A 27,629-nucleotide genomic window follows, 5' to 3' on the forward strand; every position below is an offset into this window, starting at 1 on the left:
ATTCAGTTTTGTACATTGCTGTTAAGCATGAGTCTTGTATGTATGAGTATGTCCCTGAGTGGAAATGCATAAAGCTTCAGATTGGGTGAGAATGCCATTATATTACATTATATTCTTAAAAGAACATGGTCTTTCTAAATCCCTTCAATATTTTAGCCACTTCACAACCATCACAATAGCTGAAGGAATCCCTTCTACATGATCCATCTAAAGTCCATCTAGAAACTGTCGACTTCATCCTCTTCCAGTTTGGGTCAGTCAGTCCCTGAATCCTCCTGTTTAGCTACAGACCATCGTGGGGCAGTTTTGTGACATCATCCTCTCAGCTCTACTGACTGAGGCTTCTTCTATTGAAAGAAGCTGCTGGTTCCAACACAGAAAGTGGAGAAAGACAAGTCTCTGTTGGAAGTCTCCGAGGCTACAAAAAAAGAGAGAAGCTGGCGGTAGGCACGTGAAGAGTTCGAGTTAAAGCAGACCTTCTCAAGTTTCTCCGTAAGACTATACAATCAACCCAGCCTAGAAGGAGAGGAGGAAACCAAGTGACAGGTGCGTTGCTTGAGTAGCCTCCTACTGTGGTGAAGAAATGGCAACATACATCTTTTTGCTTGGCCTGGCTGTAACACTGCCCTGGACGTTTGAGGTTGATGGAAATTCTGCATTCTGTACGGAGTCTTTGCAAACACTGCCTCATCTGACCCTGCCCCTCTTTCATTCCTCCATCAAAGAGCCTGTCATTTTAGTTCAATTCAGAATGACAGAGTGTTTTCTTCTTCAAGCTTGTAGAGTGCTGTGGGTGTGAAGGTACTTTTAAGGATCCCCCCTGCGTGATGTCTGTTTGGCTGTGACATTGTAGCTGTCCTAGAGTAACCCCTGGTCAGTAAGAGACCCATTAGTCCATGGAGAAGGTCCTTAGTGGGTGTGTCTCCAAAGCCAGCTCACACGTTGGTCTCCAGGCACTGCAGACGGTCCATTCTCTGCCAGTTCCTCTCGATGGCGGCCTGGCAGGTGATGCGCTCGGCACACTCGGCCAGGAACCAGCCTCTCTCCCCGTCCCGCAGACGCTCTCCCTCATACCAGCCTACAACAAGATGACATGGAGATGCTGTCAGTTTTGGAACATGGTGCACCATACAGACCCTTAAGCTATGCGTAATAGGCACATGCATTGTGAAGCTTTTCAAGACACAGATAACATTCTTTATTTTGCAACAAGCTAGTCAAATATGGAACACGGTTTGAAATGAATTGCAAGTGCTCCAGGATGGGCACAAATATTCTCCAGCTTCAAAGGTTTGAAACATCAAACTTTCAGCCGACCGCTGTAAGTTTAATGTCTGCCAAAGGATACAGGAGGCATTTGATGGTCTATCCTGGGAATGCCCTTTTCACATCAAATGTAGTAGGCAAACCCTCCTGGGGGTTTCACACTGCTAAAGTAAAGAGCGCTGACCAATCACAGCAGCCGAACCTTTCACCACTGTACTGTACTCTTTTGTCTGTGCCATTCAATGAAGTCTGACACAAGATCAAAGGACAAGGGAAATCAAACAAGAGAAAAATAAGGACTGTGGATATGGGAAGGTTATGAAAGACAAGATCTAGGGAAACAATGATGGAGGGAGTAGGGGGAGAGAGGGACATAGACTTCAAATAGGAGAGAGGAAAGGGTCGGAGTGTTTACTTACCATCATCCACCATTTGTGACACCAGCACCACATCTGCCACCTGGAGCGAGAGCTCCTCTGGCTGTCTGGATGTGTACGTCCTGGTGACCTCCACCTGCACCATGTCTGCCAATGGCCAATAACAGCAGAGAGTTACTTATCCATCATAACTGCACTTGGAGTGAAGGGCAATAAGTTACACTTACGTATAATTAATCAATCAAAGTCAATGTCAGAATGTATGCATCTTTTTATAGTTTTTGTATGCATAAAAAGTCTCTGAGGTTCCTGAACTGCTCTGTGATGTATTAACACATGTCACCACTAGGTGGTGCAGTGCCACTATGAACTCACTTGTTCTGTCCATGTTATTCTTGTCACTGTTGGTGAGGCCAAGGGCACTGATCCACCGAGCGCGCTCATTCCTGTGAAGACAAACACACCAATCACAACACGGCACGCACCCCATATTATGAATGATGACATGAATTATGATTCAGGGTCACCTCTTTGCTTGTTTTACCCTCTCCTTTATTCTTTTCTTACATTTAAACTTTTTTCTCTAACTTCCTCCCCTAATTCCCTCCATTTATGACCAGTCTTGCATGTCTTGGCACTCAGTCTAAGGTGATACTGCAGATAAGGTTTCATTTCGGCAACCTGAAACTGGTCACAGAGCATTCATGGGTAAGAGCAAAAGCTGCACTGTTCTGTGCTGTGAATTCCCCTTTGTTCCGCTCCGCTCCGGCTCGAGCAAGAGAACTCCTCTCCACTCCCAAAAGGGAGAAAGAGAGAGAGGCGAGGACAGACTACAGGGATGAAAAGAGACACAGGTGGCTCTCCAGTCTCCATTCTCTAATGGACTGATGACATGGCTGATGCCAGGGAAGATACAGTGACAGACTGTTCGGAGAAAAATCAGGGAGAAGCTGCAGTGGCAATGCAAGACCATTCATTTCAAAATGAAAAAATACAGAGCAAAAAAAAAACTAGTTTGTTCAGATAGCCTATGATTGGCACTGCAAATCCCAAACTCTAAAGAGGTATGATACATGTTTCTCAGGAAATTTCAAATCATTTCCTATGATTTTTTTTCAGTGATTTCAACTCAAACAAGAGCACCAGTGAATGACACTGATGAAGAGTGATATCCACACACTGGGAAGGGTATGCAGAAGGTGGCATCATCCCTCCCTCCCTCCCTGCCTCCATCCCTCCGATGACTCACCCAGCCTTGAGAGCAGACAGAACAGAGCCGTGCAGGACAATCACGCACCACGGTCAGGAAAAATGTCTTGTGCGGAGAATTTTAACGAGTTACCAGAGCTACAAAATAATCTATGACTCAGTACTCCATCATGCAGCATTCCCCCCAAATCCTATCCTAAGCGTGGGCCAGCAAACAAGGTCAGCCCTCTTCTAACGCTATTACACGTATACAATGGATAATGACCCACAAAGGCCGCTTCTTTGATTTAATTATTAGTGACTTGTTTCCTTGTCTTTGTGTACGCCAGACTGTAAAGTAATTATGACTTGTCACAGGTGACCTAGAAAGATTTTCCTCTCATGTACGTGGTACACACAGCCCTGTAAACTTACCAGACACCAGAGCTGTGATGAAGGGCAAATATCTTTGTAGTCATGACAAATATGGGACACAGCAATTCAGGGCGCAAATGGCAGATCAAAGTCTTAATGTGTGTTACTATTTCTCAAGCACCTCTGTAGCCAAATGCCAGACAGACACGAGGTCTTGGTCAAAGACAAGAAGTATTTATAAGGAACTGACCATACAAATACATCAGAATCAAATTCTAATGCTCGACACCATCCTTCTGTTTGAACACCCCTCACTATTACGTGACTGTGGTCTGTCGTCAGAGTGCAAAATAATGAATTCTGTCCTTCTGTCAGGGGAAAGGACACTCAGTTTCACCCTCTTGCCTCAGCAGTGTGAAAGTGCCTGTATGGTTGTGATGTGAAGGCTATGTGATTTGCCTGATGGACCAAAGGCATGTCTGTACATTTGTAGATGTGCCATTTGAAGAGGCACAGGTAGCGTTCCCACGATTCAGCATGCCAGCTGAACTCCCAGTATGCCAGCTGAACTACCAGGAATATTACCATATTCACACACACACACACACACACACACACACACAGCCACTCACCAACGCAGGAACACACGTGTGCAGATGCAGAGACCACGGGATATGCATGGAATGGAACACAAATATTCAGAGGCGTAGACAGCTGTGTGGGTGGGTGGGTGGGTGGTGTGTGGGTGGTGAATGTGAGTGAATAAAACACACACAATGTACTCAGCATAGCAGCAGCCTCACATACCACATTACTAAAATGAGCCTCTTTCTACATACAGTTTCAGTACATTTTCAGACTGTGAAGAACAGAACAATCTTATTTATTATATTGTGCATAAAGAATTTTTTTTAACACAGCCAGAGACAGAAAAATACTCAATTGCTGTGATGTAGGCTAATACTTATGCCAAACCCAGGTTGAGTGAGTTTCAGAAATGTCATCCTGAGAGCAGGAAAAACCTTCTTGGTGGCAAAAACTATCTTGCCCGATCATCTTACACCCTTTGTACAACTTATCTACGTCACATCGGCAAGGATCAAAATTCGGTAGTATCGCAGCCTTAAGGCAGAGCAGTATCTTCACTCATCTAAAAGCCTGGCAGGACCAGACTCTCCTGATGGAGGGGGGGCCCGGTTCTCTGGACTCCAAGCAGCCCCTCACCCTCAGTGAAAACTGGGCCTAACTCTCCTCTCCACCACAGGCTTGCACACACCTCCGCACGCAATATTCAAATTCACTGTAGGGCCCTGCCCTTGAGCCATACCGCACAGCACTAAAAAACATACTGTACATTATTTGAGAGCCTAGGGAAGTGGTTTATACAAAAATGCACGGACAGAGGATGTATGGTCTACATGAGAGCCAATGCCCACACAAATGCAATCACTTTGAATATTACCTGGCATGTCCTGGCATGAACCACTGTGGAACATTCTTTATCTTATGATTCATCATCTTGTAAACTGTGGCAGAGCGTGTTTGGGGAAAAAACTTCAACAAGAGCCTTATGCCTTACACTTTCAGGACTAGCAGCTTCACTTACACTGGACCCTGGATTTCTAAGGCTGAGTAATAAAGTCCAGACTTTATAACACGTTTCCGGGTGTTTTGTTTCTGAGCAAAGAAACCTCGGTTAATTTTTATACACACCCGTGCAGTATCTGATCTGGAATATTTGTGTTGTTGTGGGTATCCTGTTTACACCCACAAGCCTTTAGTAACTCCTAGCCTGGGAGCACTGAAAGGAGGGCAGGGTGGGGTGAAACCGTTTAGAGCACAAACAGTGGAGGGAGGCATTGTGGGAACCAGCCCTGGGAACAATGGCCTGCCTCCTAGCAACCAGGGCAGTCATGCTTTCAGCTCCCCTTCCCCAGCCTGTAGCCTCCTGTCCCCACCAGTGCCACTCAAACTCCAGACACCCCAGTGACATCACAACAGGGGGCCCCAATCCCACGCCTTTCCCAGAGGCACAGGGGACTTGCGAGCACCATACGGCTACAGTACTGCATTCATCACGCGTGTCTGCTTATGAGGGTCAGGCCAACGGACAACAACTTGCTCCAACAGAGAGAGAGAGAGAGAGAGAGAGAGAGAGAGAGAGAGAGAGGTGGATTGTCTAAATGCTAAATGCTACACTGCTACATGCTACAATGCTTCTAAGGCCTGAGAACAGAACTTTAATATAGAGGATGGCGACCCGAGAGAGAACCTGAAAAGGCAGGGAAACTTGTTGGTTGCCTGTGGGAGAAAGGATGGAGCTTGCTTGACAAGCATCTTTGTTTGAGGTTACGTAATGAAAGTGAGCTCAAATCAAGACAGCAGTAATCATACTCATCTCATCACCACATAGCACTGAGATAGTAGCCTCCTCATCTCCTCACTGCATGCCATCTCAAGGCCCAGGGGACAGTGTGTGTGTGTGTGTGTGTGTGTGTGTGTGTGTGTGTGTGTGTGTGTGTGTGTGTGTGTGTGTTAAAGTGTATAAGACAGCTGCAGACTGCTTGGCCAGTCTCTCAGCCTCTACACATGCCTAGGCCAGCAGACAAACAGCCGGGCACTGCTTTGTCCCACAGCATTACTGCATTACAGAGAGAATGTGTTTTGACCACAGACAGGACCCAATGTTCCTCTTTTGAAATTAGCACTTAGTAAAGTAATTTCCCGGCTGGACATTCTCAGTTGGTTTGGGGGGCTTTAGGAGTCCAGGCTGGAGTCAGTGAATTTCACCCTAAGCAATAACACCATCTAAGACAGAACTGCTAAACGGAGATAAAAAGTTGAGGCACTGGCTTGTTCCACCTGGGGGAAATTACTTGATAGGAGTGCTCCTGATGAGGTCTCATTCTGGCCAAATTTGCCTTTTTTTAATAGCAGTAATTTAATTGTGTACAATGTTGTTCAAATGTTGATGCTGATAACCACCATCATCACAATCCTTCAACTTTGTTGTACTTCAAAGAGCATTTTGAAGAGCATTCGATTTCATTTCTGTTCATTTTATTTCTGTTCCTTACGCCATCTGTGACAGAGCGCAGGGCGACTGTCACGTAAAGCGGTGGTTTCCCCGCAGATCTTAGTCACTGTTTATATGATGCGTTCGGATGGACATGAATATGAACATTAGAATATGTGATACTGTTGTGTGATGTGCATATATGTGATCCTATGTGGAGAATATAATAGGATGGGGTTTCTGTGTGCATTGATCGGTGGCCCAAACTGTTTAGTTGCGAGTCTTCCGGGATCGTGGGAGGCAAACGGGGATGCAGGGCTGAGAATGCTAATCTGTGATTATTTCGTGCTTTGCTAGAGACGTGCTCATCAGGGGCAGGGGGGTTCTTAGTTATCTAAGGTGCTCTTATTATTAAGTGTTTAATGGTAGAATAGATAATATAACCTGCATGTACGTATGTGATGTTTCATGGCAGTATGCGTTCAAGCAGAGAATACCCTGCAAAACGGTTAATTGTTTAATGCGTGTCAATGGTAACAGCCAGCTGGTTTAAATACGGGCCGCACAGTTCAGTTGAGAGAGTTTGCTGACGAGAGCAGACCGAAGTTGAGGGTTGAAGAAACCAGGTGCATAGTTTAGTGGGCATTGTCCCGGTGTTAGGTTGCTGTTGTGAGCAGACCTAAATTGATGGTTGTTTGAAACCAGGTCCTAGTTGAAGCGCTAAGTGGGCATTGTCCTGGTGTTTGTTTTATGTTACATTCAGTGTTTGTTTGTTTGTTTTGTTTGTTCGTTAAACATGCTGGTAGAACAGAAAGAGAAAATTAAAAAAACCTTTTTGGAATACTGTTGTGCCGTCATCCATCCCTTAAGTCTGACCAAACCAACCGCTCGGGCACACTCCTTTACACCATCCTTTCACACATCAACTTCAAAAGGGGCTTTCAACTTCAGAGGCATATTACTGCTGACCTGTGCATATAGACAGCCTGAGTATAAGTGTGTGTGTGTGTGTGTGTATGTGTGTGTGTGTGTGTGTGTCCTAAAGTCAACTTACAATTGCTCGACACCGAGGATCATCGTCACTTTGTCTCCTGAGTGGTTGCTTCGAAACTTGAGGCGGAAGAGATGATTGGCTGTGCCCTGGCGTGATGTCAGCATGCTGGCTGTGGTCCGCACCGGCGACAGGTTCAGGTCCTCTGCCTGACACTGACCCACCGAGATCTCAGCCCGCAGAGCGTAGTCGATCACCGTATAGCTCTCTTCACTGGGAGGTAACAAAGGGGTGGGGAGACAGAGGCACAAACAGGGACAAACAAAAATAAGACAGTGACAATCAGACAAATGAGAAAAATAAGACAAATACAGGTAAATTGCTCTGTGATAAGCACACTGATACAAAGGTCAGACCTCTATGCCTACATGTCCCATGAGTTTTGTGCACTTTGACCTCTCTTTCATTCATCAGTGCTACCCTGACTACACACAGCAAGACTTAAGGGGTCCATCTGGAAGTCATTGGCTTCAGTGGAATGCCAGCTTAGGAACCCCACTGCAAAGCCAAGGTCTTGGCTGGCCGACTGGGACCTGAACTCGGCACCACCTCAACAACCTCAACATGAAGCCGCTACCAGAGGCTCCACAGTCGTCTGGCCAGTGCAGGCTGGGGGACTACCATAGCAAGGGCATGCACAAGCAAAACATGGGCACACACACGCACACGCACACACACACACACATGCACACACACACACACGCACAATACACACACATACACGTATGCACAGACTCACACACATACATCTTTGTCAGGTAACACCACAGTGACTTTGAAACTGAGAGGATGAGCTGGAGCACATCAGCTTCAGACATCTTTCTCAATCACACGGTTGTCAGGACTCACTCCCTTAATGCATTCCAGAGGGGGAGGAGATAGAACTGGCAGCTGCCACAGTGTAGGCTCAGTGCCTTCTCAAACAGCTCACAGCCCAGGCCTTCATATCTGCCCTGCTCCCCAAGAAGTACTGCCACCAGTCAGTAGAGACTCGAGTCTCAGGGAGGATACCACAGGGTTTGTTTATACTCTAGTGTAATCTTTAATCAGAGTGACGTTTGCGGCGTGCAGTGTTACCACACTGGAGTGGGGGTGGGGAAAGACAGCAGAGAGGGAGGGACGGAAAAGGCAACTCAGTACCATCTAGTGCATAAACCCTCAACGTCCCATTCCCAAAAATGGCCCGGGGACAGAATGTCAGAAATGTCGGGAATGCGATTTGAATTTCATGGAGAAGTGAAGAAAAAAAAGGGGAGGAAAGAGAGAGAGAGAGAGAGAGAGAGAGAGAGAGAGAGAAACGGAACAGACTGTAACAGAAATAATTCCGCTTGGCGAGCTGGCTCCTCACCAGGGAGGAAAAGAGGCTTGGGGCACGGGACTTCTTTGGAGTGTTGGGTGAAATGAAACGAGCGGTCACAGGACTGACCCCGGACCTGTGAGGCACCTCAGGCCAGCCCGGCAGGACGGAGACCACCCAGAGGAGGGAGACTTTCCGTGCTCCAGGAATGGCCCGGCGGGGGGGACCTGCACACACATGCTCCCCCTCCACCCCTGGGTGGACATGCATGTGACCTGTGACCAAGAGACTTTCCACGCAAATCTCTCGTCTAACTTCCATGCATGACGGGTCAAGTCAGAAGAGGACTGATGCATAAAATCAGGCAGAGCCTATAAATACCTGGCTGCTGCCTATCTTTTGGAAGAGTGCAGATTGTCACGCGTGTGAGCGGGTGAGACACGCCATCTGCTGTGCTCTGTGCCCAAGGCTGGCTGCCACCTGATGGAGGGCACGGGGGTGTGGCACTCAACTAATTTACCTGTCCCCTACAGCCACCCTCATGCTCCACAGGGACCTAGAGTTTCCTGACAATTATTTTGTCTCTCACAAACACACACACACACACACACACACACACACACACACACACACACACACACGTACCATGTGCCCTCCCATCCCAGGCAGGCTCAAGGGCTCAAGCTATTTCTTTCAGTACATGGAGTTCATGCCAGGCCTCTCATCTGATGTGCCTGATGTACTCCACAGTGAATGTTCCAGCAGTGGGGATGCAGAAACACTCCCTCCCAATGCTCCAGTGCATCTACCAACCACCACCCCTCCACACGCACACGCACACACACACACACACACACACAAACAAACACACACACACACACGGGCATGTATATGCTGGAATGAGAAACATGCTGTCCCTAGAGATAGTTCCAGACTCCCAGCCCTTGTGAGATAACAGAGATGCCTACTCCTCCTCCACGCATCACAGACGTCAAGGTCCTCTACTGCATTAACTCCCTCGTCACACTTTGCATGCCTGAAACTCACACGCCGCACACAAATCCAGTTGGTTCACTTTTAATGCAAGAAGAAGAAAGAAGCCAAGTTCAGTAGAAAGGTGCTGCAAATAAATCACACAAACTTGTAATTACAAGAAAAGAAACACACAAACACTTCTTGCTGCAGAGGCCCATGTCCTGACAGCTGCGGAGACTATGAACTGTAAAGTCTTTCTGTTCTGTAGCGGACCTGCCAGTTCTGAGTGGTTCTACTCGTCACTGACCCAGCGTCTCTGCTCCACTGCGGTGCATCCCAGGCAGCAGGCGCTTCACTAGTTATCTGTGTGGATCTCTGCCTGGGTTCACAAGCAGCACCAGCAGCAGAGGGAACAAATGGAGGACGGAGAGGAGAGGAAAGGAGAGGGGGGGGGGGGACGTATCAACGCCCTCTTTCCCACTTCCAGCAATAACAACACTACTGAGCTGAACACCAGGAAGAGGACAGAGAAAAAAATGAATGGCAGCCAGCTGGTGCTGAACTGGAAGTTACATAAGTGTTCTGGATAGTGGGAAAATAAAGAGAGAGGGGACAGAGAAAGGGAGGGAGAGATGGAATGGAGTTGAAGAGGAGGTGTGGTGGAGTGTTGACTAGCGTGCATGGTTCTGTTTTTCTTCCAGTCAGCCAGACACGGTAGCGTGGTACCTCCCTGCTCCCCTTTGCTCACGAGGTCTGGAGAGCAGAGAGTATTGCGACACACATCAGTAACGCATCACACACACACACACACAGAGCGAGAGAGAGAAAGATGCCTAGATTCTACCAGATGAAAACCACATTGTTTCCAGGAAGACATTCTTTTCTAAGGAATACCGAATGTTCCTGAAATTTAGGAGAAAAAAACAGATTTCCAGTTCCAGAGAATATGGAGGGCCTGATATGGAGGTCCCCTTTCAGATATATGTGCAAAGGAAGTCAAACCACACACACAAAAAAACATGGAAAAAGAGCAGTTTTCATGCGAATTTAAACCAGTCAAGTAAAGTAAAGCTGCCAGAGTAAGTCCTAAATGTTGGTTCCTAAAGCTGCTCGTGTATGACATCATGATTTACCAACCAGGGTACAGAAAGTAGGCTAAAAGTAACCATCCCACAATGTGTTAGGCAAGACTGTTATTATGTGTCACACTCTCCCTGGTACAGTTTCTTCTGTGTTGTGTGCCTGTGCTGTGCAGGAACAGGACAGCTCAGGCTGACACGCAGCAGAGGAAAGGAAGCTACCCAAAGTCTGACCTGCTATCCACACGGGATAAGGGAGGGGGCACTGGCATCAAAATGGGGATCAATGGGTATCAATGAAGAATAAACAACCAAGTAACAAACAATGTCACGATTAAATAAATGTGTAGACATTTCTCCTTCCCAGTTGTGGGAGCCAAAGAAAGAGGCGGCTTGTTAAAGGAAATATATGGGACACTGGAATCAAAAGATGGAGTTGGTTTGGGCCTATGAGCTGTACTGTGGTTTCCCACCACAGTGATTTAAATGGGTTGAGCTGGGTCAAATGCTAAGGACTAATCTTCCCATGGGGATCAATGAAGAATAAACAACCAAGTAACAAACAATGTCACAATCTAATGAATTACGGCGGAACAGTGGATGACTGTGGCTGGTAACTAATGGCTGAAAGCCAGTTTTGTAGTTTTCCACTGTCTGCTTGTAAGATTCGAGTTCAGATGTTGTTGGCTGGTGTATAGTGGAGGCGGGGGAGACCGGCCTGAGAGATGAACTCTCTCTATCAGCGTTCTCATCTCTGTTACTGTACACAGGAAGAGCCTGGTCCACCCTCTGAGCTTCAGAGCGCCTACTTCAGACCCTGGGGACTGGCTGGTTCCCCTTCGAAGGAAAACCCACCTTTTCTTCCTGGTGACGATGAGCACGTCGTTGAAGAGGAAGAAGTAGACCTGCTGACGTGACGTCCTCTTCAGGAAGATGCCGTTCTCCTCCACAAAAGCCGTCAGCTCGCCGCGCTTTACCATCCAGCGGGAGGAAGACACCAGAGGGAACGGCTGAAGAGAAGGGGGGAGGGGAAGGAGTCAAAACAAAAATGACGAAGAAAAACAAAAAGACTCAGATAGAAGATTCCACTGACCCCACTGAAACAATTACACAACACAAAGGGCACATTCCTGAACCCAGATCCTAAAACAAATGGACCACAAGTGGCACCACATAATCAGGCACTGTATGGAAAAAAATATGGATAAACCACTTCATACATTGTGATGTTTAAGAGCCAGTGAAGCCCATAAAAGACTGAAAGTATGAACGGCCAGGGGCAAGAAGGAGAGGACTACACATGAGGAAGTCATGCAACGGAATGCTAACTGGCATTTCAACAGCAGTTGGAAAAGTGGTTGTAAAAGTGTTAATGTGAGGTTAAAGATTTGGATCTAGATATCTTCACAACATTGAGCTGACAGAATTAGGAGTTCAGGGGTCACAGTGAAGCTCATGTGTGTGTGTGTGTGTGTGTGTGTGTGTGTGTGTGTTTTACACATGTGTTGAATGCTTTGAGTAAAGTAGGCCTATAAACAGCTGGACATGGCAAAGCTCTCCATAGATGCTTACGAGCCTCCCGACATCTGCCTTCACCACATGCGCCAACACTGCTTTCCCACACTTTTTTTATTCCTGGATCATCCGCTCTCTCACACACACACAAATGCACACTTGAAAGTGTGTGTGTGTGTGTGTGTGTGTGTGTGTGTGTGTGTGTGTGTGTGTGTGTGTGTGTGTGTGTGTGTGTGTGTGTGTGTTAAAAGCACCTGTACATGATAAAAAAAATGCGAAGTCATTTCTCCTTCACAGTTGTGGGAGCCAAAGAAAGAGGAGGCTTGTTAAAGGGAAATATATGGGACACTGTGGTATCCGTCCAATATCTGCATGTATGATCTGCACCCCAACTTTCTTTCAACACAGACAGCTCTCATTTCCAGTAACTCTTGCAGTCCCTTCCCTTCCAATCTGTTCTTTCACAACAGCTGACATTACAGTGCAGCGCTGCTGAGAAGGGTCCTAATGTCAGCCTGCTGGGATGGGAGGGCTGTCTTTCTAATGGAGTTAAAAGCCTTCTGGGATATCTCAAAGAGCAGCAAGAGGGGAGCCTTCACACTGCTAGTCTTGTCTCTTTCTCTGTTTTTGTTTTTCTCTCTCTCTCTCTCTCTCTCTCACTCACTCACTGACACAGACATACACAATGACACACACACACACACACACACACACGCAAATGATTGGGTAACTACTCTCATCTGGTTATAAAACAGAAGGAAACATGATCTCAGTTAGTTCATTCTCATGATGTACCTTAATCTTGAACTCCAGCTGAGAGTTGATGGTGTACATCATCTCAGTCCTCTCCATAGTACGAGCACCCTCGTTACATTTTCGCACAATCTGAAATTGAACACACACACACACACACACACACACACACACACACACACACACACACACACACACACACACACACACGCACACGCACACACACACAATCATTAAGATCATGAAGGTAGTGAACCACTTTGAAATGTAGTCCTTGCGAGCTGGTATAAGAATCACACGTAGACACACATATAGACCTCTGAAGAAACCTCACCTTGCTGACATCCTGGAGGACCTTCTTACAGGCCTCATACTGGTCTGTGCTTTTGGGGGTCTTCTGACAGATAGTCTGAAGGAGGATACAAGATATGTGAAACACATACATACTGTTTACAGGTAGACACACAAACACAAAGGGAAAAGCCTTATAAAAAGGTTTTGAATATATGGCCATTTAAGTATAGTCACAAAAACAACAGCTTCAGCATTGGCCTTCCTTGATTTGATTTGTCTTCACTCGTGAACAGGAAGTCACAAGGTCATATCTTTCTCACGCTTCTGAGACTCTTTCCCCATCTCACTCTCATGTCCTTCCCAACTCTCTGTGTCACAGGAGAGTAAGGGTGGGCCAGAGGGGTAGAGGAGATCAGCTTTCTCCCTGTGGCAGGCAGACTGACTGGGCTGCTCTAAGCCCTAAACCCTGCTGACAGGCTCAGGGATGAGAGGAGAAGAGAGGAGAGGAGAGGAGAGGAGAGGGAAGGAGAGGAGAGGAGAGGAGAGGAGAGGGAAGGAGAGGGAAGGAGGACCAGCATTACAGTAAAACAACTCAAAAAAGCCTGGCTTCCCTTTCACTGACAGCTTCCATTCCAGATACATCAAACTCTCCCTAGAGAGGAGACAAGACGAGACGCAGGCGCAACACAAGCAAGGCCAGAGGAGGGGGGAAACAGGGAGAGAATAACAGAGTGTTGGGCCTTTGAACCTAAAAAATGTACAGAGTGGTCAGGTGGAAACACAATGTAGTGCTATCCCCTCATGGACAATACTACATAGCAAAGAAAACTTTGTTAAAAAAAAAAGAGGCAGAGAGAGTGAGAGAAAAAGAGAGTGGCTTACATAACAGTCAACCCCTCTGTTAACCTAATAATCCCTGTGTAAGTTGACTCCCTTGAGGAGACCGTATCGCGTGTGTATGTGTGGGGCCCCTGGGAGGTGAACTAAGGCCACATTAAAGCAGGCTCAGAGTTTGGACTGTACTACTGTGAGCTCTGATGGAGCAGAGAGAAAAGAATTGCTGACAATCTGATGTCAAGAGGAGACAAACTGCTTGGAGGAGAACGTGTAGGGGTAGTATGGGCGAAACCGTATGAATGGAGTACTGGTAGAGAAATAGTAAAGAAGAACAGGGTGTGGGTTTGTGGTGTAGTGGAGAAAGAAAGGTGCATTGAGAGAAGACACTGGTGTGGTAAAGGGGCAGGAGGTGCTGGTGTTGACAGGTAGGAGGGCCTGAGGTAAGAGAAGAGAGAGGACAGGATGCACTCACATCCATGAGCAGAGGCAGACGGGTGACACGCTGCATGGGCAGGATCAGAAAGGAGATCATGGGGAGGTTCCTGCAGTCGGGGTGGGCCTCGATACGGGTCAGAACCTCCTTAAACGACGGGTTCTTCATTCTGTCATGAGAAAAAGCAGCACTACTTAAAAATGACAAATCCCAAGCAAACATGAAATGATTATGGAAAAATATTATCTTTCAGCATCTCACAGATCAGACGTGTGTTAGTGTGTGTGTGTGTGTGTGTGTGTGTGTGTGTGTGTGTGTGTGTGTGTGTGTGAGAGAGAGAGAGAGTAATGTTATACTCACACAAGCCTCTGAAGGGTCCTTTGTTGGTACACCTCATTGGAGCAGTATGTTATGTAGGGGTCAAAGTTCGACTGGGCGTGTTTTTCCACAATGTCACTGATATCATCAATGACTATATTCTGCTGGTGTCGGTCTTCCAACTCCTGAAAGAACCTGTAGGAAGACAGAGACAGAGGAAGTGTGTAAGCTTGCATGTCAAATATGCCACACATTGCTTTCGGCTGAGTCAGGAGGGACTCACAGATGCAGTCATCACCTCACACAAAGTCACCTACAGACCAGCACCACACAAAGCCTGGAAGTGGTTGTACACCATCTTCCGCACCTTCACACGAACTTCAGAGCAAAGGATATCCCCAAGCCCCTGAAATAGCAATGACAGCAGCGCAACACAGACGCTTCCCCCCTGAAGGACACACACGAGCACAGGGGGGGTTGAGGGGACTTTACAGGCCCAGGCCAGGGGCTTCCTTGTTCCCGGGGGACAAACAGGAAGGAAGGAGATCCAATTCCGCTCCGGTGCATCTGTGGAGCCACCCTCCCATGACCTAAAGCCTCACACCTCCCCCACATCACGGCACAGGCCGTCTCGACCCTGACTCACAGCCTATTCCTGGAGCTTATGTCACCAGGTCACTCTAGCGATGACGATCAGGGTTCCAGCCTGCAGCTGGATGAGTGCAAATCGTTCCCTTCAGTTTGGCAAAGAGGGAACAAAAAAATCAACGACGTCAGCAAAAAAAACAGAGTTAAAAACCGGATGGACAAAACAAATCTGTGAAACAGCAACAACAACTTTAATTGCATATCAATCAGACACCTGACAGAGCAGGTAGCGCAGGGAATGCTGGAGTGTCAAGCAGCACAGCAAAGCACATAGCACAAAGGGCATCTCTCTGTATTTCACTGACACTCACACAGCCCCTAGGTGGAACGCAAGGAATCTCGGATAACTATGGCTTTACTCTTCCCTGCTGGGATAGGATACTTTTGACCTACTCTCCATGCACAGACATGACACAACACGCACACACATATACACACACACACACACACACACACACACACACACACACACACACACACACACACACACACACACACACACACACACACACACACACACACACACACACACATATGCACACACACACACACACACAGGGCAATACGATATACAGCTGATCTGAAACAGAGCCAAGGACATTGTGTGAACTGCATCTGTGAGTGTGTGTGTGTGAATATGAGTGTGAGAGAGAGGCCCAAAAGATAAGAGCAGCATGTAAGACATGTAATCAGCTAGAGAGAGTAAAAAGCAGGCTTGACTACTCTTCTGACTACTGATTCAGTGTCATAAACATGTTTATTGAGGGAAGATAAAAGGGCTTCTCCATACTCTGTGCATCACCCCCCTGACTAAGTGACATCATAGCGGTCTATGTCACATTACATCAGTACTGCAGTTATGTAGAGTTTGACCATCTTAATCACCCTTCACTGCATCAACTCAGTCATGCTCCCCATGACAAATTTATGGCAGGAGCGGGCAGGACTGAACCCATGCATGTGTGTTTGGGTGTGTATGGGTGTGTACATGTGTGTGTATGTGTGTGTGTGTGTGTGTGTAAGTGTTTAGACATAGATGACTGGTTTGCCATGTGACTTGGTTTGGTTTGGTTTGGTTAGTGTGTGTGCGTGTGTGTGAGTGTGCATGTGTGTGTGCGTGTGTGTGAGTGTGCATGTGTGTGTGCGTGTGTGTGCGTGTGAGTGTGTATGTGGGAAAGGGAGAAGAGGAGAACGAGAGTGAGCGTTGAGCTTTGAGGACAAACTGCCTGCCTCCCGGGAGAGTAATAATCATGCTCCCTGTTGCTTTTTTTGGCCGTAGAGTAAACCATGTTGAGCTGTTTGGGTGACGAGAGGAGCCTGGAAAAAGCAGCGACTACAAAAGGGGTGAGAGAGAGAGATGGCAGGCACACAGAGAGATGGCCTCACCACAGTTCTCAAACACAACTGAGGGTGGCTTCTCAACCCTCCGAGCACCATCGACTACTAACAACCCAGGAGCCCCACCCAACAAGCCTTTTCTGACGGGCTGCTGCAGGGAAGATCACAGGAGGATCGGAGGATCTGGGGCAGGGGGCAGTTCAGCAGAACAACCACAAGTAGCTTCTCAAGAACAGCAGTCAAACATGTCGTCAAACCAGCCCCACCAGTTCTACCTGGGTCTGACAGCAAATGGGATGGTTTTTCTGGGGAGGATCCAGGGGAGAACATTAACTCAGAGTTGGCTCATGGAACATTATAAACCTATAACCCATTTGGGTCAGATTTACAGACACAGACAGACAGACAGACAGACAGACAGACAGACAGACAGACAGACAGACAGACAGACAGACAGACAGACAGACAGACAGACACACACACACACACACACACACACACACACACACTACTGTTGAACTTCATGACTGACATGTTGTGCTATTTGTGCATGTGAGTGAGGAGAGGGTGTAGGCATCATAAATAAAGAAAAAAGGCCACTATCGATAACATTCAAAGGGACTAAAGCTCAAAGTAAAAGCAAATGCAAATTTGAATATACAAACATAAAAGTAATTGCAGTGTCTGTGTGCGTCATCAGTTACTTTTTACAGTATGGCCTTCCACACAACATAACGTGTGTCATCATGGCTTAATGATTTTAAAATCAATAAACCAACTCTGTTAAGTCAACAGAAAATTGTGACTGACAGCACAATGTGGCAGAAATATGTGCGCCTATTTGACACTGCAGTTCATCCAGTCCACCCTGTTCCACCAAATGAAATGGCGGGAGATGTGCTTGCACTAATCTCTAATGTACAGGAATGTTACTTCAGGCAGTTCATACTTCAAAATGTAGTGACGTGATAATGTATGTCTGTATACTGCTTTCCTTCAAGGAGAGTTGATGCACCAAAGCCAGTTTTAAACTCTCAGTAGGAGATGTAATGGGTAAGTAAAGCTTGGCCAAACACCACTTACTCACCCATTCCCAAATAGGACTTTACACTGGTCTTCACAATGCCAAAACACCAATTTATGTAAACGGGTGTGTTCAATTTAGAATTGGTTTGCCCTACTTAACTTAACCTTAGAAAACCCTAGAGATGAATTATCCGCTCCATCTCTTGAAATGTTTGTATAGTGCAAAGGTGTGCATGTGTACCCAGTACAGATCCAGAGCAAACATCAAGATCATCCTCTGTGCTTGTGATCTGATCAGAGCAACCTCAGCCAGAATCCTCACCCAATGACCTGTACACCATCCAAACACTGGGCTTTTCCAGGCAGGGTCACCTTAACCCACTTACCACACCAAGTGTGTGTGTGTGTGTAGGTGTGTGTGGATGCCTACTGTGGTCCAGGTCCACCCCATGACAATATTCCAGAAGAGTGTGTGTGTGTGTGTGTGTGTGTGTGTGTGTGTGTGTGTGTGTGTGTGTAAATAGCCAGAGCTATGTAGCCCAAGACTTAGCAGACGCTCACACTCGTATCAGTATTGCCACAACTCGGCAGCTCGGCAGCTGCTCAATACTTTTACACAATACTCTGCATCATGACGGCACGAAGAACAACAGTGTCTCCTGTGCTTCAGTGAGAAGACATGTTACAGATGGGACGACATAAAGAGGGACACACAAACCATCAAAAGGACATGCACACAAGCACAAAGGCACACACACACACACACAGCTGGCCGTCTAGTACAGTAAACCAACCCATTATGAGACAGAAGCGGATGTGAACATGGTGTTCCTATAAACACAGAGACAGCAGCGCCTGTGTAACTGTGTGTTGTCTGTGTTTGAGAGGACAAGGGGAGGGGGCAGACAGAGACAAAGGATGTCTTGGAATGACCCTTCCCACAATTTCCATACAACGGTATGAGGATGAGCATCGCATGAAGCTTTATGTCCTCTTTTCAACAATGGAGGGGGCCTTTGCCATGTAAATACATCAAGCACACGACACACATTCCCATATCTGTTCACACACGTGTACCGACACGCAAAAGACCCTACCCAGCACATGGTAACACACACTCTTACACAATAGAACTGAAAGGTGACAAACAAGTTCTGGGCATCTGGTTGTCTATGAGATGCAGCTGTTGAGCAGTGTCTCCATTGCATACAAAGAGCCCCAAAGAGCAGACTGAGGATATCAGTCTGAGGCCCATCATGGTGCTGCCACAAAGGCAGTCCTATCACTGTGAATGGGGAGCACAAATCATAGCCAATCGCACACTGGCTGACCCATGGAGGAATTACAAGACCAATTTACTTATGACAACCCAACAGTAAAAAACACACACACAATACATTTTTACACCTAATTGAGCATTATAACAGTTATAACAGTTAACAGGCTGTGGACCTGTTGGGCTTGGGATTGTGACAGTCCCTCAGTGGGCACTTGCTTTTCACCCGTTGCAATATGTTGATCCATTCTAATCAGGCGTTCCTTTCAGATACTGTACAGTTCCTCTCAGCACCACCCTGGTGTGTGTGTGTGTCTGTGTGTCTGTGTGGGTGTCCTTAGTGTGTTGGAACCGAGTAACACCGTCATCAGTAAAACCTAATGTTATCTGAGTGTTAGTCATCGGAGTGACTGATCAAGGTCATTTTGAGTAATGACCCCTAAAAACAAGTCTAAACTTGTGCTCAGGTTAAGTACAAACATGTGTCCAGCAGTGTACAGTACAAAAGCCCTACAGTAATAATATGTAAATTCCCAGTCAGTGATGGAGGAATGGTAATCAACAATGAGCACTTCCTGTTACCAAAACGGATCAGAGCTCCAGGGCAGCCGTTAAAAACTTCAGTTATTCAACATGCTTTTCCCACTACTTATCCTGCCCAGACACAGGTAGGCATGTGGGAAGATCCTCGAGTCTAGAAGGACACATGCCAACCAAAGCAACAACAGCCACCGGAAACATGCCTCAACTGAGTCAGTCTGTGCCGTGCACCCATGCATGCAAAAACAAACTCGCCCACACACAAATACACCTTCTCTCTTTCTCTCTCTCCCTCACACACACACACACACACACACACACACACGCATTCATCCGCCCACACCACCACCAACAACAACAACATCAACTCTTAATTGCACTGCTTCCAGACCTCCTAACATTCCTGGGCCCTGTTCCACAGTTCCCCTGACTGTGCAAATAATGGCCTGTGGCTGCAGCCGGCAATAGGGCATGAGGCTAAGGATGGGGAAGCAAGCTGCTGTCTGCATGGTCTCCGCTAAGGTAACCAAAATCCACCAAAATCTTGGAAAGATTTCACTGACTGAGGAAAGAAGACTTCAACGAGTGTGAAAGATCAGATCAGAGCAGTGCTTACTTTTTACTGGCCGCGCACACATCCAAGATGTTGGAGAACAGGTGGTGGTTCTCCGTCTTGGTCATGGTCTCGCCGAGTTCTGCCGAGTTCTTGAACATGCGGATCAGGATTTCCAGACTGTGGAGGTAGCTGTGCTCCGAAGAGATCACCTCAAAGATGGCCTTGAGACATAAGAGAACAAGAGAAACTAGAATAAGAAAGGGCCAATGTTCCCATTAGTGGTTTGGAAATGCCACACGTTCTTGAAATGAAAGAGGATATTGGTATGAAGCGGTTCATCTGGAGGTGGATGACGTTAATTAACATACCGAACATATCAGCGCTTTACAGTAAGCACTCCCGAACAGGTTGAGCAATAATGGAAAGAGCAGCTATTTCACTATGCGTAGAACTCAATAACAATTATTTGACTTGTATATTTAGAGGAGTGAAATGGTATGTGCGCCAAAACTATCCCCGATTCCATTTGTCTTGAAACATAAGCTCATGGCTTGCTTTCTGCTCCATTTCCTGTGCTGTGCTGTGCTTGTTTATTAATGCTTTTAATGAGCCATCAACTGAAACTCAGACAAGACATATCTACACAATTCCCAAAAAACAGTCAAAGCCCTCTTTCTCATCCTCTCCTGTGTGTGTGCGTGTGTGCGTGTGTGTGTGGCCGGAAAGGGGGGTAAAAATAACAGTAACTAGATGGATAACATAACTAACTGTGGATATAACGGTGTTTCAGTGAGAGATTACGGTGTTTCACATACCTCTTGCCTCTTCCGATCCTCTGGGCTTAACCTCTCAGCAGCTCCAGTCTTTTTCACCTGGGACAAAAGCAAGGGAGGAAAGACACACAGTCACTGTGATTAGGTTAGAGTGGATTAGACTTCAAAGTGTCCCAAACAGTCCTATCTTCACCATCTTAGATCTCATCTATTTGGGTCTAAATCAGAACAGCAGGCTGCTGCTACAGGCTTGTATAAGTCCAGCAGTGTTTAGGTGAGACGTGACAAGAACAACCCGTCTGCTTGGCTCCACTCTAACACAGAGGCATGTCTCATGGCAGGCCATGGCACTCTGAAAGAGCCTCTCCGCTGGACTGCTCACCACACAAGAATATGGAGTTTTCTCTGCAGTGTTAGTAATTTGAGGTTATAGTAGTCATTTATACACACATACACATATATTTATATGTGTGTGTGTGTGTGTGTGTGTGTGTGTGTGTGTGTGTGTGTGTGTGTGTGTGTGTGTGTGTGTATGTGTGTGGGCGTAATGCAATGATTACTTGGTTTGTGAGGGCTTGTAGGCATAGTGAATGGTACAGAGAGCCGATCAGGTTCCCGAGGCGCATTCTGTTAATTCTTAACCAGCTCAGACAAACAAGCCCATAAAGGCAGGGCAGCATTTGAGCCTTTCAAAGGAAACCTGTGCTCTTTGTAATCAGCAAAAAAAAGTTTTCCCCCAGTTCACATAGGCAATCGGCTTCAAACCAGGATTAAACTGAACACAATATTCCAGGGGAAATGAGTGTGCAGTGAGGTTCCTGTGGCGGGGTCAGATGACAGGGACACACCTGGAGCCAGAACCACTGGATCCTCTACTCCATGGCCATCGACTCTGTACAGATATATTTGTTCTCTCTCTCTCTCTCTCTCTCTTTCTCTCTTCATCTCTCCCTCTTCCTCTCTCTCTCTTCCTCTCTCTCTGTCTTTTTCTCTCCCTGAAGGTTTGAATAGATTTTTTTCTTTCAAAACCTTAAATGAAATAAGACTCCAAACTCATCCACACGCAAGAATCCTGAACAAACACGAAGAACAAATAAAAGGAACCAGGATGGCAAGAAAGTCAGGAGGCTTGTAAACATCATTAGTAGTCCGTGGCAACCCATGTCAGGCCACTGAACTTCAACCCCTCGCTAGGGATTCCTGAGGGCGCTCGGGCAGGTGTGGCTCACACAAGGTGCAGAGAGAAGAGAGCTACACTGTATTGTCTGACTTTTTCTGCTTCATTCCAAGGAAAGGACAATCATTTCTGAGAAACAGAAAGTACAACTGCAATTCTGCTTGTGTGCACTCCACAACAACAAAAAACCCAAAGGGGCTAAGGGGGGAAGAGCTAGAGTTTTAGGCCGATAGTATGCAAATACACAAACACACAGAGCAGTGGAACACGGCCAGCTCAGAGAACAAATAATGTCATTCTAGGTCTTATCTTTCATATCAAAGCTTGAAGTATTTGAACAATCTGCCGGAATGTTTGTCAAGTCCTAGTCTGGCCTCGCCAACCAAATTCATGAAATTGATAAGGGAAAAACAAATATAAATATAAATAATACCAGTCAATTCTGTTTCTTATTCCAAGGACCAGGTGTTCAAGGGACCTGCTGTTGGTTTTGAGTTCTATTCTGAGTTAGGATATGTGGAAGTAGCTCCAGAAGCGGGCACATTAGGAGTTCAGATGTTGAAAGAGGATTTATAGGCATATTTCTCAGTAAACACACAACCTGAAGTCAGAATTAAATCAGTAGTGTAAATAAATAGTGTTTTAACATTTATGCCCAAACATTTTTTTTATCAAAACTTCCTCCAACTCTGGGTCCTCCAGGGCCCCAGGTGTGTACACCTGTCACTGCAGAGTGCTCTGAGTTCTGCTTCCTGAGCTGAGGAACTCCAGACCATTCCTCCTGCCAAAACATACAATTTACAGACACTGGAGACCATGGCGCAGAAATCCTAAAAATGTTCCTTGATTTCTTCCAGTCTCTGCTCTCTCACTCCCCTCCCTTCTCAACCTTCTTGTCCACTCAGGTCTCCCTGCTCTCATCCGACTTGTTTACAACCTCTTAGTCATTCTGTATTTACTATAATGGCTTTTTGTTTCTCTTACTTAGACTGCTTTTTACTTGAGTTTCATTCCCAGTTTCTATTCTTTAACCTCTCTCTCTCTCTCTCTCTCTCTCTCTCTCTCAATGTTGTGCTCTTTGTTTTATTATCTTCCTCTCTCTCTCCTTCTGTTGTTAGTGTGCAAGTGTACCTCATGCTCAGTCTGACTGGCTTCCAAGAAATTGCTAAAGCTTTGGTAGGCGCCCCTAAACTGCTCCAGATACAAGTAAATAAAAACAAAAGGGAGCGAGCGCAGCACTTAAGTGGAAAATGGCATTACTGACTCCCGCCATTTCAGCCTCAAACTCAGTTACATAATACTGTAATAGGAGTCAGCTTATCCATTAACATTTTACTTTTTTTCCATTCTGGAGGGAATACTTTGCCCCGGACCGAATGCAGTGCCCTCTACTCCATTAGTCTCTCCTACTGCCCTGTGGGACAGTCTGGCAGACAGTAAAGAGAGGTTAGAGAGCACACTGCCCTACACCCTACACCTCATGCGTCTTAGTGCCACTTCCAAGTGCTGTGAGGACTCTTTTGCGTGTTAATGCATATAAAACTGCACAAGGTAATGACATCAGCAGCAAAGTAAGTGCATTGCTGAATTTGTGTTTTGGGCTTACCACACTGAGCTGACTCCAGGACGTGCGAATGGGCTTGTACTGGACCACAATACGATCGTCAGGCTTGGGCTCCCTAGACTCTGCATCCTCATCAGAGTCGTTGTGCAGGGCTTTCTCCTGGTAGTTCTGGTACAAGACCTCGTCCTCTGAAACAGGCCAGTTACACATGCAGGTAAATACCCCAGAAACCACCACAGGTCATTCACCCTTTTATAAACCATATTCACTTCTGATGGTTAAAATACAGGGACAAATAGTGTCACTTCAATCACTTCATTAGAAATAAAATACATTTTGACAGAAAATGTGTTCTTTTTATGTATGTAATAGACTTTTTGTAACACTGATCCAATGCCAAGACATTACTTCAAACACATTGATACAACATTCCAACACACATTCCACAATATCCGTCAGTGGTCCCTCGTCATTCCTCTTTTTCCATTTGGTGAGAGATTCAAGCGCTACAACCAGCTGGATGAACAGTGTGGACTGCAGGACCTTTGCATTCCTAAAACGTGTCTACCTGAGGATCAAAGCATTCCTCTGCTCCAATGACAAACGGCCGACAGGGCCACGGGACATTTGCCTCATCCAACCGTTTCCCATTTTAGACTCAAACAGTATCCCAGAATAAAGCACGAGCAAAGCTTACCTTCACTGTCAAACGTCCTCTGTGACGGAATGCCTCTTTTCTTGTCTGGACTCTGCAGACAAAGAGAAACGAACGATTAGTGGGGTCTGATTTTAGATTGGTCTTCATCACTGAAGATCTAACTTTCCATGTTGAAAAAGTCTGTCAAATTCATGTGGATTTTTATATAGTCGATATACGAAAGATAACACACAAAATGATGACCTCTTTACCGTAACATAGAAAAATTCATGCATGAGCTACGCATTATTACATTTTAGAATGAGATGTATATGCAAGCTCTTTACCACAGATTTTGGACCAAGACAAGTGCTTTTTTTCAGTCCTTTTCCATATGGGTTCCCTCTCTAAACATTAAACCCATAAAATAGGGCTCAATGAGGCCACGTTGCCCACCAACACACTGTGCTCCTGCTGCTCTTCTCATAGGGCTGTGACATTCTGAGTGATGGCTAAAGTAGAGGTCTCCCTCGCACACCTGCCAGTAACCTCTCACCTTCCTGACCCTTTTCAGAGACCTCTCCCAGTGTGACTGTGAGATTTTGACATGTCCAAGTTTAGCCGGCAATTTGGGAAGTGCTTGAGGCACAAAATAAACAACAAGGACTCTTCAGAGCCTAAATACCCCACATTAGAAGCCACTCCTAAAGGTCATGAAAGGTTCATTGCCCCCCCCCAAAAAAACACAAACCAAAGCACATGCAGGTAGAGCTTAAAATGAATTGTGTGATGTTTTTGATCCCATTATTTATTAATAGCAGAATAGTTGAGAGACAATGCACATGTTTACAACTGCTTAATGCATTGTTGCTTATCAACAGAACTCACTATTTATCAGAGCTTTCCATTCAATGAACGAGACTGATGAATGATCTACACACCTTGTTTTTCGGGCTGGATGGGTGTTTCCCAGGGCTGGATGGGTGTTTCCCAGGGCTGGATGGGTCTTCAAGCACCCCCCTGAGCACAGGCTGTGAGAGGCGTTTGGCCTTGAGATCAGTAGGGGACACGTCCAGATCCACCCCGCTCACCACCGCCCGTCTGTAAGACGTGGAACGCAGCCCTCTCCTGAGCAGCCCGGGGCTTTCCACCCCTTCAGCGCCCTCCTCTCGCTCAGTGCTCGTGGAGAAGAAGGAGCCGGTCTCCACCAGGCTGCGGGCCCGCTGAGCCCGTTTGCCAGGGTCCAGGAGCCCACCCTTGCTCTGAGCACCAAAGTGTCCGGTTTTAAGAGGGCGAATGTCTGATGCCAGCCCCTGGGGGATGAGCTGCTGGGTGCCCATTTTCTGTGCAGCAGGACTCTGGGTGCTCAGGACGACAGAGGGGGGGTGCTTCCCCTCAGACACCGGGGAGGAATTTGGAGGCTGGCGTGGAAGCACCCCACCAGACAGCCCATCTTCTGGTGATGGGGTGCGAGGTGTCGGTGGGTCAGAGATGGTACTCGGGGTGGAGGACAGGGACATGATGCTGGAGGATGAGCTGCGGGAGGAGGCGGGGAAAGAGGGGGAAGAAGCCCCAGTGTCCTCATGTTGGCATTGAGGCGTGACACTCAGGCTGAGAGGTCTGTATGTCATCCGCATGGGGTCTGGAGAGGATGCCGAACTCCCATAAACAATCTGGTCACTCTGCGACATGACAGTGAGTGGGCTGGAGAGGTTCTTGTTGTCAGCCCAAGAAGGCTTGACATCCTGGCACAAAGAGGCCCCGTTTGCCATTCTGGTTGTACCAGCCATGCGGTTTTCATTGCTACCTGTGCAGTGTTTGTCAACCTCCTGTTTTTTTTTAGAAAGAGAAAATCTCCCGTTGGATATATGTCCAATGCTGATGCTTCTTACCACCCGTGTTTTCTGACTTTCCGGTTTGTTTAAGACATGTGTCAGGACCATGGTCCTTCCAGCTGGCGTTGCAACTAGCTTTTCTGCGGGCTGAGTCAGAGTAAACTCACTTTTGTCCTCCACGGGGAAATCCGTCGTATGAACCCCGTCAATCTGGTAACTGAGAGGTCTAGGTTTTAGTTTCAAGTCTCTAGAACCAGTTTTGGGACGTCTCTTCCAAAGCGGAAAGATGTTGTTGTTTGATAAATCCACCTCGTTCCCGTAGTCCATCGTGAGTGGCATTCAGGTGTCGCCAAGAAGCGACGGACGAAACAGAACCTCACAAAACAAACATTGCAGTGGCTCGGCGAGATGTGACTCCAGCCTGAACCGACGAGAGGGTAAACGTTAAATGAACCAAAGGGACAACGACTGAGGTGCTCTGCAACTTTCTCTGGTTACACATTAACGATAAGATCGAGTTGGGTCAGAGGATCAGGTTTTTTCTCATAAGGTTACAAAGAAAGACTGTCATTCTCTGTGGCTGCAAGTTTGAGCTAATTAACTCTCAGTTTGTTTGGACTGATGTTAGTCTACATCCACATAAACATTGCTGGGCAGTAAGTAAATACTCTCGTAGGTGGCATTAAGGCAAAAAAAAACTCAAGCTAGTCTATCCCGTGGATCACAACGGACTACAAATTTTCAAACACTCGTCTGCAAAGATCTTAAGAAAACACTTACCTTTTCCTACACGGTCAACGCCGAAATTCCAACATAATTGTTCTTTAGCTATGTTGCGTTGAAGTGTATCTGAACCTGCTGAGGCGAAAAGCTATCCAAACTTAGGACACTATAATCATCCCGTTGTTTTCTGTAACTCTGCACAGTCTGGAACACATAACCATCCCGCGCGTGGCCAACGCTCAAAATAAAGTCAACCTGAAGCGGCCAGGACTTTTCCAAGTTCAAGTGACGTAACAGGCGCTGCAATCTGGAGGCTCCTGGACTATTGTCAAGCACTCAGAGCTATTAACTCGTCAAGAGAATGGTATGTATTGGTGTAGTATGTTGGCTAAATGTAGACTACCACCTTATTTAGCAATGCCAAAGCAGTTATTCATGCACAATATAATGAAAATGTGGAGATCGGGAGAGTAATTTTCCAACTTTTTTGAACTAGTTACCAACTTTTTGTCTTAGAAACTTGAGTATGGCAATTGCTCCATCTAGTGGTAGACAAAATTACATCTGACAATAGTAGGCTATCATAGAACACAGATTACAGCCCTGAACATGATGGAGATCGACAGAAATAATACGTGTTTTAGCCAGTTATTGTATCTCTTTGAAAACTCATAAACAATCGACAAAACAACTGACATTCTGCAACTTAGTCAAAAAAAAAATAGCTTAGTCATAAATGTGACATTCTGTGTAAATAAATAT

General features: G+C 46.4%; 1 protein-coding gene across 1 annotated transcript; it reads right to left on the reverse strand.

The window, feature by feature from the left end:
- LOC308370607 (rho guanine nucleotide exchange factor 26-like) lies at positions 1 to 27,090 on the reverse strand. Its single transcript, XM_080845287.1, has 15 exons — positions 26,925 to 27,090; positions 25,251 to 26,565; positions 24,370 to 24,421; positions 23,715 to 23,860; positions 20,974 to 21,030; positions 20,219 to 20,379; positions 14,817 to 14,969; positions 14,496 to 14,625; positions 13,227 to 13,301; positions 12,935 to 13,024; positions 11,480 to 11,634; positions 7,277 to 7,486; positions 2,019 to 2,089; positions 1,686 to 1,790; positions 1 to 1,078 (listed from the first exon to the last, which is right to left on the reverse strand). The coding sequence occupies exons 2-15, from the start codon at positions 26,481 to 26,483 to the stop codon at positions 936 to 938; spliced, it is 2,781 nt and encodes a 926-aa protein (XP_080701413.1). The 5' UTR covers positions 26,484 to 26,565; positions 26,925 to 27,090; the 3' UTR covers positions 1 to 935.
- Between the last annotated feature and the right edge of the window lie 539 nt (positions 27,091 to 27,629).

This window comes from Sprattus sprattus, assembly GCF_963457725.1.
Source record: "Sprattus sprattus genome assembly, chromosome: 9".
Lineage (NCBI taxonomy): Eukaryota > Metazoa > Chordata > Actinopteri > Clupeiformes > Clupeidae > Sprattus > Sprattus sprattus.

Coding starts and splice junctions, on each gene's coding strand:
- LOC308370607 (XM_080845287.1), bottom strand. CDS start 26,483: ATGCCACTCACGATGGACTACGGGAACGAGGTGGATTTATCAAACAAC. Junction 14,626..14,816: donor AGGACCCTTCAGAGGCTTGT/GTGAGTATAACA, acceptor TTCTCATGACAG/AATGAAGAACCCGTCGTTTA. Junction 2,090..7,276: donor ATCCTCGGTGTCGAGCAATT/GTAAGTTGACTT, acceptor TTGTCTTCACAG/GAATGAGCGCGCTCGGTGGA.